General features: G+C 44.1%; 1 protein-coding gene across 1 annotated transcript in view; it reads right to left on the reverse strand.

Annotated features, from left to right (window-relative positions):
- Positions 1-17,757, reverse strand: part of LOC126236115 (5-formyltetrahydrofolate cyclo-ligase) — a 78,366-nt gene extending 60,609 nt beyond the window's left edge. Inside the window, exon 1 of the mRNA XM_049945190.1 lies at positions 17,597-17,757. Coding sequence (XP_049801147.1) covers positions 17,597-17,713 — 117 coding nt within the window. The 5' untranslated portion in view covers positions 17,714-17,757. The remainder of the gene's footprint in view (positions 1-17,596) is intronic.
- Between the last annotated feature and the right edge of the window lie 2,092 nt (positions 17,758-19,849).

The following is a 19,849-nucleotide window of genomic DNA, read 5'->3' on the forward strand; positions in this document are numbered from 1 at the left end:
CCCTTCAGTCCGGAACCGCGCTGCTGCTACGGTCGCAGCTTCGAATCCTGCCTCGGGGATGGCTGTGTGTGTTGTCCTTAGATTAGGTAGGTTTAAGTAGTTCTAAGTCTAGGGGACTGATGACCTCAGATGTAAGTCCTATAGTGCTTAGAGCCATTTGAACCATTTTGAAGCGCCGGGTTGGCGGGTACCCTTCTGGAAAAACATCATGTCCTGCTGCGTCGTCGATAAGTCCGAAACCGCCTGCTCCACATACCCGTGCGACTGGAATCGTCGACCCATCAAGGCCTTTTCAAGGGACAGAGAAGACGTGATAATTGCATGGAGAAGGTTCAGAGCTATAGGACGGGTTCTCGAATGCCTCGCACTCTAGTTGGCGTAACTTATGCTTTACGATATTTGTGATATGGGCCCTGGTAATTCGAGAACGGGGTAAGCATCACCTTTACAGTAGGTGGCTGACTCCTGAATTCCGAGGGGACGATGTATGACACCACTGCAGAGTCGACACTTACGACCACGGTTCCCTGTGGTGGCACAGCTGCAGCAGTGCGCTAAAGGACCGTGACGCACCATTCCACAACGGTGGTTGCCGACAGACATGCTGCCCCATACACATTCTTCATTGTCCGGTGGATGTCTACAGGTGTGCGTACTTCAGCCCCCAAGTAAACAATAACAGCACGTTGGTCATTTTTGGACACATTTGGTAATAACGTCCTCATAGGTTGTGTTTCTGTATTTACCGCATGCACTTTGGAAAGATACGAATCCTAATTAATATCATGCCTACATGTCGGTGCTTATGTACACGCATCGGGGTCGCGCTAGGGTGCATACATGCTGCAACAACGCCCTCGAACGGAAACTTTTTGATCGCCCTTTATATATCAGATTTTTGTGCAGAATCCATCACGAAAAGCCCTTTTTCACAACTCGCTATCTGATAGAGAGTATGTGGGCACCTATTACTGGACATTAATATACCGCGTGATTAAAAAGTCAGTATAAATTTGAAAACTGAATAAATCACGGAATAATGTAGATAGGTACAAATGACTCACATGCTTGGAATGACATTGGGTTTTATTAGAACCAAAAAAATACAAACGTTCAAAAAATGTCCGAGAGATGGCGCTTCATCTGATCAAAATAGCAATAATTAGCATAACAAAGTAAGACAAAGCAAAGATGATGTTCTTTACAGGAAATGCTCAATATGTCCACCATCATTCCTCAACAATAGCCGTAGTTGAGGAATAATGTTGTGAACAGCACTGTAAAGCATGTCCGGAGTTATGGTGAGGCATTGGTGTCGGGTGTTGTCTTTCAGCATCCCTAGAGATGTCGGTCGATCACGGTACACTATTGCGACTTCAGGTAACCCTAAAGCCAATAATCGCACGGACTGAGTTCTGGGGACCTGGGAGGCCTAGGATGACGAATGTGGCGGCTGAGCACACTATCATCACCAAACGACGCGCGGAAGAGATCTTCCACGCATCTAGCAATACTTTTTTTGGTTCTAATAAAACCCCATGTCATTCCAAGCATGTGTGTCAATTTTTACCTCTCTATCTACATTATTCTGTGGTTTATTAAGTTTTCAAATTTATACTGACTTTTTGATCACCCGGTAGATTGTGTGCACGCTTTGTCTTTATGACGGATTGAAGTCTGCCTGGAGAGAGTTTCAGTGAGGGGGTCTGTGGAGGAATGGCAGCCCACTCTCTCTCAAGAGCCGAAACCAAGCACCATGGACGCTGGGGCTTGGAGCGAAGTCGACGTTCTAACTCATCCCAAAGTTCAGGTCGGGACTGTGGTCAGGCAAGTCCATTTCAAGACCGTTATTGTCCACAGCTGGTGCTGTATGTCAGGATGCACTGTCGCGCTGATGTAATCATCCTCTCCGAACTGTTCTTCTACTGTACACAGTACACAATGCTGTGAAGCGTGTTCATGTTCAGCATTTAGCGTTTTCGTAAATGCAACAAGGGGACCACACCCTAACCACGAAAAACACCCCCAAACCGTAACACCACCTCCTCTGTATTTAGGTGTTGGCACTATACATGATGCCAGATCACGTTCTCCAGGAATCAGACAAATCCATATCTCCTATCGGATTGCCACAGAGCATAGTGTGAGTCATCACTCCTTATCACCCGTCTCCAGACATCCGTTGTCCTCGCTCTTTACGTCACCTCAAGCGTCGCTTAGCATTGACTACACAACTGCGTGGATTATGAGGATCTTCTCGACCATTCTTTTTCATCCCTACGCACACTCGTGGTGCTAGTTAGACTGCTGGTAGCACTTTGGAACTTTCGAGTGATTCCTTCCGCCGATTTAATGCGGTTTTTACATCCTCCCTCCGCACTGCTCGACGTCACTGTCAGTCAGTACATGAGATCTGCCTGGTCTTGGTTTAGCTATGGTTGTTCCTTCGCGGTTCAACTTCAGAGTCACATAACCAACAGTAGAATCTCGCAGCTTTGGCAGGGTTAGAATGTCCCTCACGTAATTGTTACCCAGATAACATTCAATGACTAGTCGAGGGCCGGCCGCGGTGGCCGAGCGGTTCTAGGCGCTTCAGTCCGGAACCACGCGGCTGCTACGGTCGCAGGTTCGAATCCTGCCTCGGGCATGGATGTGTGTGATGTCCTTAGGTTAGTTAGGTTTAAGTAGTTCTAAGTCTAGGCGACTGATGACATCAGAAGTTAGATCCCAAAGTGCTCAGAGCCATTTGAACCATTTGAACTAGTCGAGGTTTGAGGTTACTGAGCTCTCCTGACCGCCCATTCTGCTGTTACAGCTTCTCTACTGACAATGCATTAGTTCTCGCCCCCTTTCATACTGCAGGGTCCGCCTCTCGTGGCATTTAATTATAATTCCACATTTCATAACGTTGTCAGGGTACTTTAGGTCAGACAATTTATGGGGCTACTATTGCATTAGTTCGTTTTGCCTGGACAAAGGGTTACTCTTACATAAAAGAGTTTGTTTGGCTGTTATTACGTAAAATACTTTTAGTCACAGTCGTTGTTTACATTTTCGTTACAGTAGCTGCTTATATACACTCCTGGCCATTACAATTGCTACACCAAGAAGAAATGCAGATGATAAACGGGTATTCATTGGACAAATATATTATACTAGAACTGACATGTGATTACATTTTCACGCAGTTTGGGTGTATAGATCCTGAGAAATTAGTACCCAGAACAACCACTTCTGGCCGTTATAACGTCCTTGATACGCCTGGGCATTGAGTCAAACAGAGCTTGGATAGCGTGTACAGGTACAGCTGCCCATACAGCTTCAACACGATACCACAGTTCATAAAGAGTAGTGACTGGCGTATTGTGACGAGCCAGTTACTCGGCCACCATTGACCAGACGTTTTCAATTGGTGAGAGATCTGCAGAATGTACTGCCCACGGCAGCAGTCGAACATTTTCTGTATCCAGAAAGGCCCGTACAGGACCTGCAACATGCGGTCGTGCATTATCCTGCTGAAATGTAGGGTTTCGCAGGGATCGAATGAAGGGTAGAGCCACGGATCGTAACACATCTGAAATGTAACGTCCACTGTTTAAAGTGCCGACAATGCGAACAACAGGTGACCGAAACGTGTAACCAATGGCACCCCATACCATCACGCCGAGTGATACGCCAGTATGGCGATGACGAATACACGCTTCCAATGTGCGTTCACCGCGATGTCGCCAAACACGGATGCGACCATCATGATGCTGTAAACAGAACCTGGATTCATCCGAAAAAATGACGTTTTGCCATTCGTGCACCCAGGTTCGTCGTTGAGTACACCATCGCAGGCGCTCTTGTCTGTGATGCTGCGTCAAGGGTACCCGCAGCCGTGGTCTCCGAGCTGATAGTCCATGCTGCTGCAAACGTCGTCGAACTGTTGGTGCAGTTGGTTGTTGTCTTGCAAACGTCCCCATTTGTTGACTCAGGGATCGAGACGTGGCTGCACGATCCGTTACAGCCATGCGTATAAGATGCCATGTCATCTCGACTGCTAGTGATACGAGGCAGTTGGGATCCAGCACGGCGTTCCGTATTACCCTCCTGAACCCACCGATTCCATATTCTGCTAACAGTCATTGGATCTCGACCAACACGAGCAGCAATGTCGCGATACGATAAACCGCAATCGCGATAGGCTACAATCCGACCTTTATCAAAGTCGGAAACGTGATGGTAGGCATTTCATCTCCTTACACGAGGCATCACAACAACGTTTCACCAGGCAACGCCAGTCAACTGCTGTTTGTGTATGTGAAATCGGTTGGAAACTTTCCTCATGGCAGCACGTTGTAGGTGTCGCCACCGGAGCCAACCTTGTGTGAGTGCTCTGAGAAGCTAATCATTTGCATATCACAGCATCTTCTTCCTATCGGTTAAACTTCGTGTCTGCAGCACGTCATCTTCGTGGTGTAGCAATTTTAATGGCCAATAGTGTACTATTTTCCAGATGTTCAAATGTGTGTAAATTGCTAATGGTCCAAACTGCTTAGGTCATCGATCCCTAGAATTACACAATACTTACACTAACTTAAACTAAGAACAACTCACACACCCATGCCTGAAGGAGGACTCGAACGTCCGACGGGAGGGGCCGCGCAGTCTGTGACATGATGCCTCAAACCGCGCGGCCATACTATTTTTCTTTACGTCACAGTATCGACACTTCTTGTCCGCGTTTCTGATGACAACACTTCAATGCTGACTACTTTAGATGAATTGAAACGTTCGTGATTGATTGGATACTCAGGTGACATCCAAACATCCAATGATTAGCCCACGTTCGAGGTCGCTGAGCTCTCCTGAATGACCCATTGTGTTGTTACTCCTTTCTACTGACAACACGATACTCCTCCGCCTCGTTTTACACTGGCGGGACCGCCTCTCGTGACATCTAGTGGTCAATTCCGCATTATATAGGAGTATCCCCATTATTTTGGTCGGTTGTTTAGTTGTTAAAGCGAAAATCGAATGTGCTGTAGTTTTCGAAATGCCAAAGTATGCCACCATCTCGCGCTACATTACATGCCGATTCTCTTCAGCCTAGATGTTTTCTGGAACAAAAATCTATTTTGGTAGACCTTCATGCAATTTGTAGCGACGGAGGTACCATCACGACAGAATTCTGCAAAGCAATGGCAAACAGTATTTTCTGAAGATGACTGATTACCTAAAGGTCAATGAAGGTATTCAGTCGTTGTTGGTGACGCAGTCTTTTCATAAAATAGTAAAAAAAAAAAAAGAAAAGAAAAAGCATCCAACGGCGACATTCAGGTGGAACTTCGATTTTTACACAACACTTTCGTTAAACGCTGACTGTAAACAAACTACTCGGATAATTTCTGAGCTCTTTTGCTTTAACAAGAACTACAGATAAATTTTGAGATAGTAGTAATGTCACGTCTGAACTGCGCCATCCAGTGGTCGATTGTTAAGAGTTTAAAGGCGAGCCTCAAGTCAAGGAGAAAGTCGTGCTTTATCTTTCTGATCTCTTCCGTGCGACCTTTAACGAAAGAAGCTAACGACGTTTGACGAACTGTTTCGCGCATAAATTAAATTTAACTGGGCTGATTACTGCGAAAGAAATGTCGTTCTTCTTATTTAAGTTCATCAGCTGTATATGTAATGCCCTGGAGCCTAGGTAAAGTGAGCAGCTGTCTCGTCCAGTTTAATGCCCCTGCTGTAGTATTAGTTGCTCGCTGCAACACATATCACGTAACGGGGTTCCTTAGCAAATACCCCGCAGCCTTGCGCAATACCTCAGTGGCGTCCTTGGCAAGCCGACGTCTTCCTATCGCACTTGGCTGTGTAACTTTCTTTTCTTCTGTAGTGATTTGAAGTGGCTGTCTGTAATTGGTGCGGCAACAGAACGTTAGACTCGTCCTGATGAAATTTGAAATTTGATCCGAATGCGGTCAAAAATAAAAAATAAAACTTTTCTTTTATTAAACGTAAAGCAAATGCCTGAAATAGTCTCCTGAAACAGGGTTACAGTTTGTTACTTATACGGCTTTTACTAAAATCGAGTAGGTCCTTTGTAACTACCTCGAAATTTATAGGAGCCTGGCATCGCTTGTCGATGATTGTCAGCAGTTGCTCACTGTATTAAATGTGTATGCACTAAATACATCAGACGTTTGTGGCCTCGAATGCATCCTACTTCGAATGTGACATCACTAACTGAACATGCCTGCTAAGTTCGTGTGTACAGAAACGAAGCTTATCTATTATCGATTCTGTACGACACGTAATTGTATATAAATCGAAATAGATACGGATAACTCCGATCAGTCACTTAAGAAACATTTGTTTATTTCGATTAACTAGTTTTCGCCATTTTCAGGCTCATTTTTAGATAAAATGTATAGAAGATAAGCCTGAAAAGGTTTACTGTAAATTAACAAACATTTCATAAATGACTAGTCCAGTTGCCGCCCGGGGTGGCCAAGCGATTCTGGGTTCAAATGGCTCTGAGCACTATGGGACTCAAATTCTGGGCGCTACAGTCTGGAACCGCGCGACCGCTACGGTCGCAGTTTCGAATCCTGCCTCGGGCATGGGTGTGTGTAATGTCCTTAGGTTAATTAGGTTTAAGTAGTTCTAAGTTCTAGGGGGCTGATGATCTCAGAAGTTAAGTCCCATAGTGCTCAGAGCCATTTTTGAACTAGTACAGTTATCCTTATTTATATTGATATGTTCACAAATTTAAAGCATATAAATCTGTATCTAAATATCCTTCAAGCCAATATACGGTGCTTGGCGGAGGCTACCTTGAAGCACTGTCAGTTATTCGCTTTCCTGTTCCACCCACAAATTAACAAAGTGAGGAAAACAATTGTCCATAAGCTTCCGTACGAGCCCTAGCTTCTCTTGTCTTGTCTTCGTGGTCACTACGCGATATGTATGTTGGTAGCAGTAGGATCGTTCCGCAGTCTGTCGCAAATGCAACAGTGTTCCGTGAAATGAACGTTATCTTTCTTCCATGTGTTCCCATTTGAGTTCACGAGGCATCTCCATAACACTCGCGTGTCGATCGAACCTGCCTAGAACAAATCTAGCAGCCCGCCTCTGAACTGCTTCGATGTATTCTTATAACCCGACCTCAAGAGGACCCCAAACACTCGAGCAGCACTCAAGAATGGGTCGTGCGTGTTCTGAACGCGGTTCGCTTTATAGACAAGCTAGAGTTTTCTAGATTTCTCCCAATAAACCGAAGTCGACTATTCGTCTTTCCTACAACTGATCTTAAATAATCTTTGTATTTAATGTCGCTTTGCAGCGTTATGGCTAGATATTTAATCGGCCTTACTTTGTCAAGCAGTAAGGCAGTAGAACATTAGATGGTTGTTTTTCTTACTCATCTGCATTAACTTACTTTTTTATCCACTAAAGGTAAGCTGTCATTCATCACACACAACAGAAACTCTATCCAAATCATGCTGTATCCTTGTATAGTCACTCAAATACAACATTTTCACTTCACTACAGTGTCATCAGCAAACTGTCGCAGATTGCTGCATATTATACCCGTCAGGTCGCTTACTGATATAGAGGACAAGGGCGGTCCAGTCACATTTCCCTGCTGCAGTCCTGATGACGCCTTTTGTTTCCGATGAACACTCGCCGTCCAGGACAACGTGCTTGGTTCTGTTACTTAATACCTCTTCAAGCCATTCATTTATCTGAGAGTCTATTCCGTATGCTCGGACCTTCGTTAGCAGTCTGTACTGTGGCACTGTGTCAAACGCTTTCCGGAAACACAGGAATATGGAATCTACCTATTGTTCTTTTTTTTAACATTAAGAATATTGATCCGAAATTCTGCGGGACTGACCTACGCTTTATTCCAGTTGTTTGAGAATTTCCGCTGGGCGAGAGATTCGCGATACATGTACGCTAAGTAAGGACCCACTCTCTGTAAAATCGAACAGGGGTTCCGTCGGATCTGGCGACTTATTCGTTTTCAACTCTTTGAGCTTTTTTTAACCCCAGGGATGCCTTTGCATCTGTCTAGTTTTTAATAACGTCTGGGAAGTGTGGCCCACAAACCTTACAAAATTACTAAGTAGCCGCATGTTTTCTTTATCAGGTTGTAAGCATTATACAAGTGGCTTTATGCCTCACACTGTGAGCTGATTTTGGCCACTGTGGACAATTTCAAATGAGGTGTATAGCCTCTTGTGTAATGGTTACATTTTGGTAAAGGAGAAATGATGGAACCTAATAATCTTCTTTCCACTCTTACACGAAATTTTCAGCGGAGCGGGAAAACACGTCTGTGATAAACTGCTCGTCCAGCGGCGGTGAGCTGGAGTGCTTTAATAAAACTTGCCACAGCGTTGAGCGTCGGAAAACAGTCGCGCACTATTACGCTACAACAAATAGGCCTTAGTAGCGTGAGCAGTACCAAAACTGTCCGCAGACGCTACGCACGGCACTCACGATAGGGATGGGAAAAACCGACCGGTTAAAACCGATAACGGTATTTCAGTTCTGAGCAACCTATACTTTTCGGTATTTATTTGGTCTCTGTTATAAAAGGTACTTTTATTTTTTACTGAAAACTGATTCAAAAGCGATATATCACTTTTTCATGGCAATGATGCTACAATTTTTGGTTTTAAATAAATCTTTATTTTAAAAAAGAAACGAGTTTGGCAGGAAATTCTATGGATTCTGAAAGATTTCGTGTTGTCTCTGAATAATATTGATTCTGATTAAAGGAGTCAGCTTACAGATCAACACATTATATAACGAGTAATATGAACAGATTGGGGGAATAAATATCGCTCAATGCATTAATTCATTACTGAAATTTTAATTTCAATTTGACACGTAATCGTTTCTGGTAAATGACGTATTTTGTCTATTACCGAACTTATTCATCTGAATTTTTGAAAGTGCAATTCACATGTTGTCATTAAAAAATTTGTTGCACTCAAATTCCCATAAAAAAGATATGTATTTCAGAAAAAAAATGAGTTTTTAATTTAAAATAATTGAAGAAAAAAATGCATAAAATATTTCACAAAAGCTTATTCCTTGCCATTTCTATAAAATTATGAAAGATAAATGAAGTTGGTCCGCAGCTCGTGGTCGTGCGGTAGCGTTCTCGCTTCCCACGCCCGGGTTCCCGGGTTCGATTCCCGGCGGGGTCAGGGATTTTCTCTGCCTCGTGATGGCTGGGTGTTGTGTGGTGTCCTTAGGTTAGTTAGGTTTAAGTAGTTCTAAGTTCTAGGAGACTGATGACCATAGATGTTAAGTCCCATAGTGCTCAGAGCCATTTGAATTTGATAAATGAAGTTGTGGCAACAGCAGTAAATTAATATCTTAACAATTTATACATAATTTGCAATAACAATAGAAAATAGCGGATCTGCTGCCTATGCCTACATATATTATCTTATCTACCTGTTGTCCTTGGAAACACACAGTTTACCACGAAAAATAGAGTTTTACAACCTCAGTTCTCACTCTTTAGCATTGACTATTCCTATTATTTTTGAGCAGTGATTAAAAAAAGAAAAAAAATAGAATCAGTAGATAATACTGGTTAATTTTTTGTAGCGTTCAATCTCCCATTATTTTTCGAGCACAGCAAAAAATGCTGGACAGACTAAATTTTCTTTTATTTGCTATTTTGACTATATGCATCTTGAAATGTATAATAAAGAAATGCGAGGGAACCTTGGAATTATTCAGTTTCTGTTTCTGTCCACGTTTATCGCTGAAATAATGGCAACAAAAAACCGAAAATCGAGTATTTCAGGAACCAGTTATTTTCTCAGGTTAAACTGGAGATGAAAAAAACCAGCATAACCAAAAACCGGTCGTTCCAAAGATAACCGCCATTCCTTTCTCAGGGTGGAGTCAGAACTGTATCCGAATATAAGTGCAGGCAAAGTATGACTATCCTATACAGTAATTTTCATAAGATGAGCAAGTGCAGAGACAAAACCATCAGCTATGAAAGGCATGCACAACCAAGTATTCTGCTGGAGAGATTTCATAGGCTGGCGCCGGTCCAAAGACGGTGGCATCAGGACCTCCGTCCAAAAAATCATTTTTCTGCAAGCGATGATATTTTTACGTGTCTCAATTTCAAAATTTCGCGTCAAATTTTCGGAGAATAAAGTTGCACGGAAACTAAGAGTCTCGAAAATGGTAATGAGTTCTAGAAATTACATGCTACTCTTAACACTGAATGTTTTACAGTGGCTTACATGAAGGGACCTGCCCACGTCTCTGTGCTTGGTGTCTGACCAGTGACATTCCAGCTACCTAAGTGTGCACATTCAAAGGTTAACTGTACCTGCTGCCAACAACAAATCCGTTACGGTTCGTCAGTCCACAGGTAGAACTTGCCTAACCACAGGAAGTCGAGCAGGCCAAGACACAAGAGGAATGGCACTCCGCTAAAGGGGGAAGGGGGGGGGGGGGGCACAACAGAAAGGTTGGGTACCTGAAGGCAGCAAAGAACGACTCAAAGGTACAGCATTCCCGTCGTTTACGTGCTCGCACAGCCATATTTTACACAACTGACTGCAGAATCGCGGTGCTAAGTTAAATTCTGATAATGGCGAGTCCAGTTTCCTATTTTATATCGGGTAGATTACGACGTGGAGGGAGTTGCGAGAATTTGTTGCTATCATTAGTATTAGGTTGGTGCATAAGTTCGTAGCATATTTGTTTTGCATGCTGATATTCCGGTTGCTACGGGTTAATTTATCGGCTGTAATATTTCATTGGTAATTCACTGTTGCTATTTGAGTTTACATATTGTCATTTTGTCATTTGGAAATAGTGAGTGGACCTGTGGGCGCTAGAAAATGCAGTTCCAAGAAATAGGAACGTTTTCGACGTTCTGTTCTGTTTGAGTTCAAAAGAGGGGTGACAGCACCGGTGATAATGCTATTGGACAAAGCAAGGTGTGAAAATGATTTTATTGTTTTAAGGAGGATGATTTTGATCTCAGTAACTGTCTACGTTCGGGGAGACCTTCAGTGTTTGATGAAGATCATTTACACGCATTAATCGACAAAGATGCACGTTATTGTACTCGAGAACCGACAGATGTGATGGACTGTGATCATTCCACCTTAGTGCGACATTTGCATGCAATGAGAATGGTCCAAAATCGGTTGTATGCGTGCCGCATCCTTCAAGCCAAAAGCACAAAACTCGGCGCGTGGTCGCATGTGCACCTCTCCTTCGTCGTCATCAATTTGCTCGCGAACAGCGCCGACCATTCCTATCCTGTATCGTTACTGGAGACGAGAAATGGTGTCTTTACGCTAACACAGGAAAAAGAAAGGATTGGTTGAGGCTAAATAAAAAAAACCTACGCGTCAACGAACGATAATGTTATGCATCTGGTGGAGCTGCGAGGGTATGGTGTACTACGGACTGCTTCCCCGAGGTGTAACCATCACTGCTGATGTTCATTGTGGACTGAGACTTCTTGCTGACGCACTCCAAGAACAACGGCCAGGAAAGCTACGCGAAGTGATGTTACTCCATGATAACGCCCGCCAGCGTTCTGCTAGACAAAAAACACTACACGGGAAATGGGTTCGGAAGTCATTCCACACCCACATTATTCACATGATTTGCGCCCTTGGATTTTTACCTCTGCGCTCTCTATCGAACAACTGTCACGGAACTGCCTTTCCAGATGAAAATGCGCTACGAACAGACCTCGACGACGTCTTCGTCTCATACAAAACTACGTGATTTCTACAGTCGCGGAATCTGAAAGTTACCCCAGCCTTGGCAGACTGCTGTAAATAGAGAAGGAAAATATATTATTGACGACTAAAGTCTTTGTTATGTGTATCTGTTCTGTTTGCTAAACTTACGGAAAAGTAATACGAACTTAAGCACCCACCTAGTGAAATGAAATGAGCGTATGGCATTGTTGGCAGGGACGCCCCATGCGGGGGGGAGTTCGGCCGGCGTATATTATTAAAATATTTTATACATTTTATTATTATTAACTTCATAGCCACCTACGTCACATTAAAAGTTGAGATGACAGCAAGTTATCTGGAGAGCGAGAAAAAGAGAAACAGAGAGAGAGAGAGAGAGAGAGAGAGAGAGAGAAAGGAAGTCTGATCCAACCTTCCTCCTGTTCGCGGATATTAAACGTGTCCAAGTCTCCTATTGGCTACTTAGCAGGTCTAAAGCATATTGTTCGAGCCGATGGTAAGACAGGGCAGCCATAAGTAAGGGTTTGTCCGGCTGTGGGGGCGTTCTGGGTGAGGGGTTATGCAAGTTTCCGCGGTAAATGCTGACTTATTTGTATCTGGATAAATTCAATTAATGGAAATAAATAGACTTTAAAAAACCTCAGTTAAATTTCAGCAAATGAAGACTGGCGCTTAGGTAGTTTCGTTCGTTATTTTATATTTAAAAAATAACGGCCAGTACACTAGACGCTCTCCTACGCACGTATGTTCCACACTTCGTTGTTGGGAACAATGAGAAGGCGCTGACAATCGACGATCACATGCCCCGCATTTCTGCCGCCCTGCCCGCCAGAGTTTTGCTCATGCAAGCCAACTGTGCAAGAGTAGATTTCATTCCACAAGTCCGTGACGCAAACATAATATCTCGATACTGCAGTACATCGACTTACATAACTTCGCATCATTTGTATTCTTTAAGATTTATTAACTCGTCATGGTTTTATTTGTATCTCTTGCCCATTTTTTTTAAACTATTAATCGCCATAAAATCCGAATAACAACAGCCTATTCCTTGTCTCCAGATGCAAAATACCACAACGTGAATGCTTATTTAATAGCGAACTGCACAACAAATATCCAACTTTAAAAACAGGAAATCATGATGGTATGTGTCCGGGAAAATAAACCGCTTCAAAGACCGGGATTTCCGAAGTCTTCGTCAAGGGTTGGCAATTTAAGTGATGGCTAGCCTAGTAAGACATCACTGTCATTTGTCGTCGCGTCTCAGATACTAAACGACAGAAATACCTGTCGATAAGTATCAGGGCGTGATTGTCATAGCCCTGCAGTGCCCAGCAGCAACTGACGACAAGAAATAATGTATGACCAGCCCTAGTGTTGTCGGAACAATGCCGTCATTGGTCAGTGTAGCAGTGGAAGGAGGGCTTCCACAGTCGCGAGTCACGGCACAAGGACGCGGTATTCAGGCAGATGCGCGCGGACCTGTCCAAACCTGTATGCCAAAGCGCGTTACGGGGCGAGGGGGGAGAGATATTCGTTGGGTTTTGTGTAACGACCTGGGGCTCCTTTCCTAGCTTTGGGCTCCCATCAGTAGCTTTGCTCGATGACATCTCAGTTATTCGTGACAGTAGCATGCGCCCCGTAATATGGCAATAATTTCGAAACAAACCTGTTCTGTATAAGCAATATGGTCCTTCCTGAAAAGAAGCATCAAGGGTGTGGTGGACTGGTCTACTCAGTGGCTCGACTCGAACTTTACAACATGCCACTGCCGTGACCTAGAGTGCCATTTCCGTGACAGATCAGTGTGCAGGTAAACGCGACATGAACTATTCCTCATCAGGACGAGCGTAAACAAGTTCTTCTACCACTCTACCAGACATCAGAGGAACGCCTTCGCTGCGTCTACATCCACAGTCATCCCGTACAAGGTAGAGGGTACTCCCCAGTGCACCACATATTATGATTTTAAGATTTCTTCATATATATGACTCTAAGCACTATGGGACTTAACATCTGAGGTCATCAGTCCCCTAGAACTTAGAACTACTTAAACCCAGCTAATCTAAGGACATCACACACATCCATGCCCGAGGCAGGATTCGAACCTGCGACTGTAGCATAAGATTTCTTCCTTTTTCCTTCGAATGATTAGAACGGGAAGAGTGTCTACGATAAAGCCTCTATGCTGTATTTAGTGTAAACTTTTCTTCGCCGTCCCTACAGGTCGGACTCGTAGAAGATTGTAGTACATTGCTAGATTCCTCACTTAATACAGCTTCTCGAACCTTTATAAACACATTTCTGTGACGGACTCCCATGAGTAAAACAAACGTGACCATTCGTGGTGTCCTTCTTTGTACACTTTCAATACCCCTTGTTAGTCCTGTTTGGTGTGAATCGACGTCTGCCACATGCTTTACGTACTACTAAACCTATGACACCATCGTATTTCATGTCCTCACAAATTACTACATTAAAGTGTTTTTATGAGTTGACTGATTCCAATGGTGAGATATCCAGACCATAGTCGTACGATACCACGTTTTACCAATTTGTGAAGTGAACAGTTTTACATTTTTGAACATATAGAACAAGTTACCAATCCTAGCATCACCTGGAATTTGAGTGGATAGAAGCAAATTTTTTCAGATTGTCATTCAATATGTAACTGCGTCATCTGCAAAAAGTGTGAGGCTATTTCTACTTCTGATAATGACTTTGCATCCAAGATAACATTCTGCGTCCTCCCTTCCAAGAAATCCACCCACTTCCCATGGACGAGCGTAGAAAAGAGGGCGCAAGATCCCAAAATTGTCGTTTTCTTAATCTGTTCGATGAATCTGAGCCACATTAATAACCCTCGAAATGGGCCCCAGCTCCAAATCCGCTGCCGCGCCGAGAAACGTACTGTTTCCCGTGAACGAGTGACAACCAAACAAACCTAAGTAGTATAGTGATTGGCTAAATACATAGTACTCCTCAAAGCATTCCGAAATGCTAAATCTGCGAGTTAGTAGACTTTCAGACAATCACTGGTAGAAATGTGTGAGAATTTTGTAACGAATAAAACGTCCATACTTCTGTATTCCAGGAAGGAGAAAGTGCCCCTTCTTGCCTCCATTGACAGACGCCTCTGCTCCCTCCCAAGAAATCCTCAATCCAGCCCAAATGATGGTACTTTCACTGGGTGTAGTACTGCGCCAAAAACATTTCGAAAGTGAAGATATAAAGCATCTGCCTGTTTGCCTTAAACCACATTTTTAAGCTTGTCATATAAGATGAGTGTCGGTTTCCGCAAGACCCATGTTGTCGGAGTCCGGAAAGTAATAGCAAACGCAACTAGGCTACTATAGTTAAGGCTGCTTTTTCCTGGGTAACTTCTTCGGAAGGAAAAACAACTCGAGTACGAAATCTTAGGCCACTGTAGTGCACGTCACGTAGGAAAGCGTTGCAGTTTTGACCGATCTATTAACCCACGGCGGCCAATGAGATTCAGTCTTCCTCCAGACGCCTTGCCGGGCATGGTGGAAGCTGCTCCTCAGCCATCTTCTGGCTGCAATATTGCCATACTTCAGTGGCGATGCAATTTTATCCAGAGCCGTCCGCAGCAGCACTATGTAAGGCTTAGCAACATGGAAGGTGCTTGCGCTCTCTCTGCAAAACATCCCCACTTCCTTAATGCTACCCTTCTGCGGCGAGGCACCTTCCATGTCACGTGGCCAATAGTGAACCTTGATGAGTTCAAAAAATTTTCAAATGCGTGTGAATTCCTAAGGGACCAAACTGCTGAGGTCATCGGTCCCTAGACTTACACAATACTTAAACTAACTTATGCTAAGGACAACACACACATCCATGCCCGAGGGAGGACTCGAACTTCCGGCGGGAGACATTGATGTGTAAACTGGCCATTAAGTAAGTAGGTTTTGGGCACTGATGTTGTAATGAAATGTTTATAAGTGTATCGATGTTAAAGATCTGATAATGATGTAACGGAAAATGCACCATGAAAAGTTAAAAATAAAGGAAAAAAGATTTTGGCGACTAAGAGAACTGTATACAGGGTGTAACAAAACGGTACGGCCAAACTTTCAGGAAACATTCCTCACACACAAAGAAAGAAAATATGTTATGTGGACATGTGTCCGGAAACGCTTACTTTCCATGTTAGAGCTAATTTTATTACTTCTCTTCAAATCACATTAATCATGGAATGGAAACACACAGCAACAGAACGTACCAGCGTGACTTCAAAAACTTTGTTACAGGAAATGTTCAACATGTCCTCCGTTAGCGAGGATACATGCATCCACCCTCCGTCGCATGGAATCCCTGATGCGCTGATGCAGCCCTGGAGAATGGCTTATTGTATCACAGCCGTCCACAATACGAGCACGAAGAGTCTCTACATTTGGTACCGGGGTTGCGTAGACAAGAGCTTTCAAATGCCCCCATAAATGAAAGTCAAGAGGGTTGAGGTCAGGAGAGTGTGGAGGCCATGGAATTGGTCCGCCTCTACCAATCCATCGGTCACTGAATCTGTTGTTGAGAAGCGTACGAACACTTCGACTGAAATGTGCAGGAGCTCCATCGTGCATGAACCACATGTTGTGTCGTACTTGTAAAGGCACATGTTCCAGCAGCACAGCTAGAGTATCTCGTATGAAATCATGATAACGTGCTCCATTGAGCGTAGGTGGAAGAACATGGGGCCCAATCAAGACATCACCAACAATGCCTGCCCAAACGTTCACAGAAAATCTGTGTTGATGACGTGATTGCACAAATGCGTGCGGATTCTCGTCAGCCCACACATGTTGATTGTGAAAATTTACAATTTGATCACGTTGGAATGAAGCCTCATCAGTAAAGAGAAGATCTGCACTGAGATGAGGATTGACACATTGTTGGATGAACCATTCGCAGAAGTGTACCCGTGGAGGCCAATCAGCTGCTGATAGTGACTGCACACGCTGTACATGGTACGGAAACAACTGGTTCTCTCGTAGCACTCTCCATACAGTGACGTGGTCAACGTTACCTTGTACAGCAGCAACTTCTCTGACGCTGACATTAGGGTTATCGTCAACTGCACGAAGAATTGCCTCGTCCATTGCATGTGTCCTCGTCGTTCTAGGTCTTCCCCAGTCGCGAGACATAGGCTGGAATGCTCCGTACTCCCTAAGACGCCGATCAATTGCTTCGAACGTCCTCCTGTCGGGACACCTTGGTTCTGGAAAACTGTCTCGATACAAACGTACTGCGCCACGGCTATTGCCCCGTGCTAATCCATACATCAAATGGGCATCTGCCAACTCCGCATTTGTAAACATTGCACTGACTGCAAAACCACGTTCGTGATGAACACTAATCTGTTGATGCTACGTACTGGTGTGCTTGATGCTAGTACTGTAGAGCAATGAGTCGCATGTCAACACAAGCACCGAAATCAACATTACCTTCCTTCAATTGGGCCAACTGGCGGTGAATCGAGGAAGTACAGTACATACTGACGAAACTAAAATGAGCTCTAACATGGAAATTAGGCGTTTCCGGACACATGTGCACATAACATCTTTCCTTTATTTGTGTGTGAGGAATGTTTCCTGAAAGTTTGACCGTACCTTTTTGTAACACCCTGTATAGTGCCAATGTGGCCAAAGATGCCCTTAAAAGAGTTACTGTGTAAGGTGATGAAATAACTAGGTAGGTGCAGAGGAGTCTGCGTCGCTAAAGGACAATACACACGTCAGGTACAATACGCATTTACGAGGGCTGATAGATTGTTCCTGTAAACATAGCATGGTGGAGGTTTTTACGAGCCGCGAGTGTCATACCTTGTCGGTGATGATGCGGGACTGGCGTTGGATCTCGGCGTCGGTGAGTGCGTCGACGGCGGCGGCCACCTGCTTCCGGAGAGCCGCCTTGCGCTGCTGGATGGTTGCGGAGCTCATGGTGGCGCTGGCGAACTGCCGCTCCGTGCCCAACTGTCCCGCCAGCGGTTCGCGCCAAGCCAACGCGAGCGCTAGCGCCGCACGCCATTGGAGCGCCAGCCGCCTGTGGAGGGGCGAGGAATGCGGCCTGCCGTGCGCCTTCTGCTATCGGCATCTCGTTAAGTGGCTGGAAGGCCGCGTTCTTGATCGTGGTTCACTCGCTTACGACAAATACGTAGTATTTTCCTTTTTTCAGAATGGCTGTGCTTCCGAAACAGGAAGGTCGACACATAAGCGCGCCCCAAGGCGGTGGATGGGCCTTATCTGAGAGATAACGGCCTACAGTGCAGTATATTCACAAAGCTGTGTTGACGACCGGTTCGTAGAAACCGAGCGCCGCTTGCCTTTCTCACTCTGCGCGTCCATATGCTCCACAAGACAAAGATTCACTTCACACGAAGTCAATTAAAACAACATTCGGTGAAATTAAAAGCATGCAATGGAAATTTCGCTGTTAAATGGTAAGGAGAGAGCTGATTGGTGGAAAGAGTGCATTGATGGCCTCTACGAGTGGGGACGGCTTATCTGATGACGTGAAAGAAGAAGAAACAGCAGTCGACAGGGGAGATATGGAATCCAGTATTAGAATCAGAATTTAGAACAGCTTTCGAAGACTTAAAATCAAATAAGGCAGAAGGGATAGATAACATACTATCGGCATTTCTAAAATTACTGGGGTAAGAGGCAATAAAATGATTAAACACTTTGGTGTGTAGAATCTTTGAGTCTGGTGTATGAGTCTGCCGATAAGCCATCTGACTTCCGGAAAAACATTATCCGCACAATTCCGAAAGATAGCAAGAGCCGACAAGTGAGAGAATTATCGCTCAGTCAGTTTAACAGCTCACACATCCAAGTTGCTGACAAGAATAATATACATAAGAATGGAAAAGAAAATTGAGGATCTGTCAGATGACTATCAGTATGGCTCCAGGAAAAGCAAAGGCAGCAAATAGTCAGTTCTGACGTTGCGGTTGATAAAGGAAGCATTAGTGATGAAAAATCAAGACACATTCATAGGATTTTTCGACCTGGAAATAGTGTAAGATGTTCGAAACCCTGAGAAAAACAGGGATAAGCCACAGGGAAAGACAAGTAGTATACATTATGTTCAAGAACCAAGGGGGAACGATAAGAGTGGAAGACCAAGAACGAAATGAACAGATCAAAAATGGTGTAGGTCAAGGATGTAGTCCTTCGCCGCCGCTGTTCAAGCTACACGTTGAAGAAGCAATAACGGAAATAAAAGAAAGGTAAAAGGATATCGATGTTATGATTCGCTGATGACATCGCTATCCTCAGTCAAAGTGAAGAAGAATTACAGGAGCTGTTGAGTGGAATAAACAGTCTAATGAGAACATATATGGAGTAAGTCAAAGAAAGTCGAAAGTAATGAGAAGTAGCAGAAATGAGAATGGCGAGAAACTTAGCATAAAAATTGGTGATCTCGAAGTAAATGAAGTTAAGGAGTTCTGGTACCTAGACAGCAAAATAACACATGTCGGCCGGAGCAAGGAGGACATAACGAGCAGACCACCACTAGCCAAGAGAAGTCTACTAGTATCAACCACGGTCCTTAATTTGAGGAAGAAGTTTATGAGAACGTACGTTTGGTGCACGGCGTGGTATGGCAGTGAGACGTGGACTGTGGGAAAACCGGAACAGAAGACAGTAGAAGCATTTGAGATGTGAGTACTACAGAAGAATGTTAAAAATTAGGTGGACTGATAAGGTAAGGAATGAGGAGGGTCCTTGCAGAATCGACAAGGACAGAGATATGTGGACATGAAGAAAGTACAGTCTGAAGGGACATCTGTTAAGGCATGAGTGAATAACTTCCATAGTACTACAGGGTGCAATACAGGGTAAAAACAACAGAGGAAGACAGAGATTAGAATACATTCAACAAACAATTGAATGTACGTTGCAGGTGCTACTCTGAGATGAAGAGGTTGGCACAGGAGAGGAATTCGTTGCGGGCCGCATCAAACCAGTCAGAAGACTGAAAACAGCGAATGTAGCTTCAAAATTATATCATTTTACGACACATAGCTAATGAGATATGATGTTTTATAAATGGGAATTCGATTCTTTAAA

This window comes from Schistocerca nitens, chromosome 1, assembly GCF_023898315.1.
Source record: "Schistocerca nitens isolate TAMUIC-IGC-003100 chromosome 1, iqSchNite1.1, whole genome shotgun sequence".
Taxonomy (NCBI): Eukaryota; Metazoa; Arthropoda; class Insecta; order Orthoptera; family Acrididae; genus Schistocerca; species Schistocerca nitens.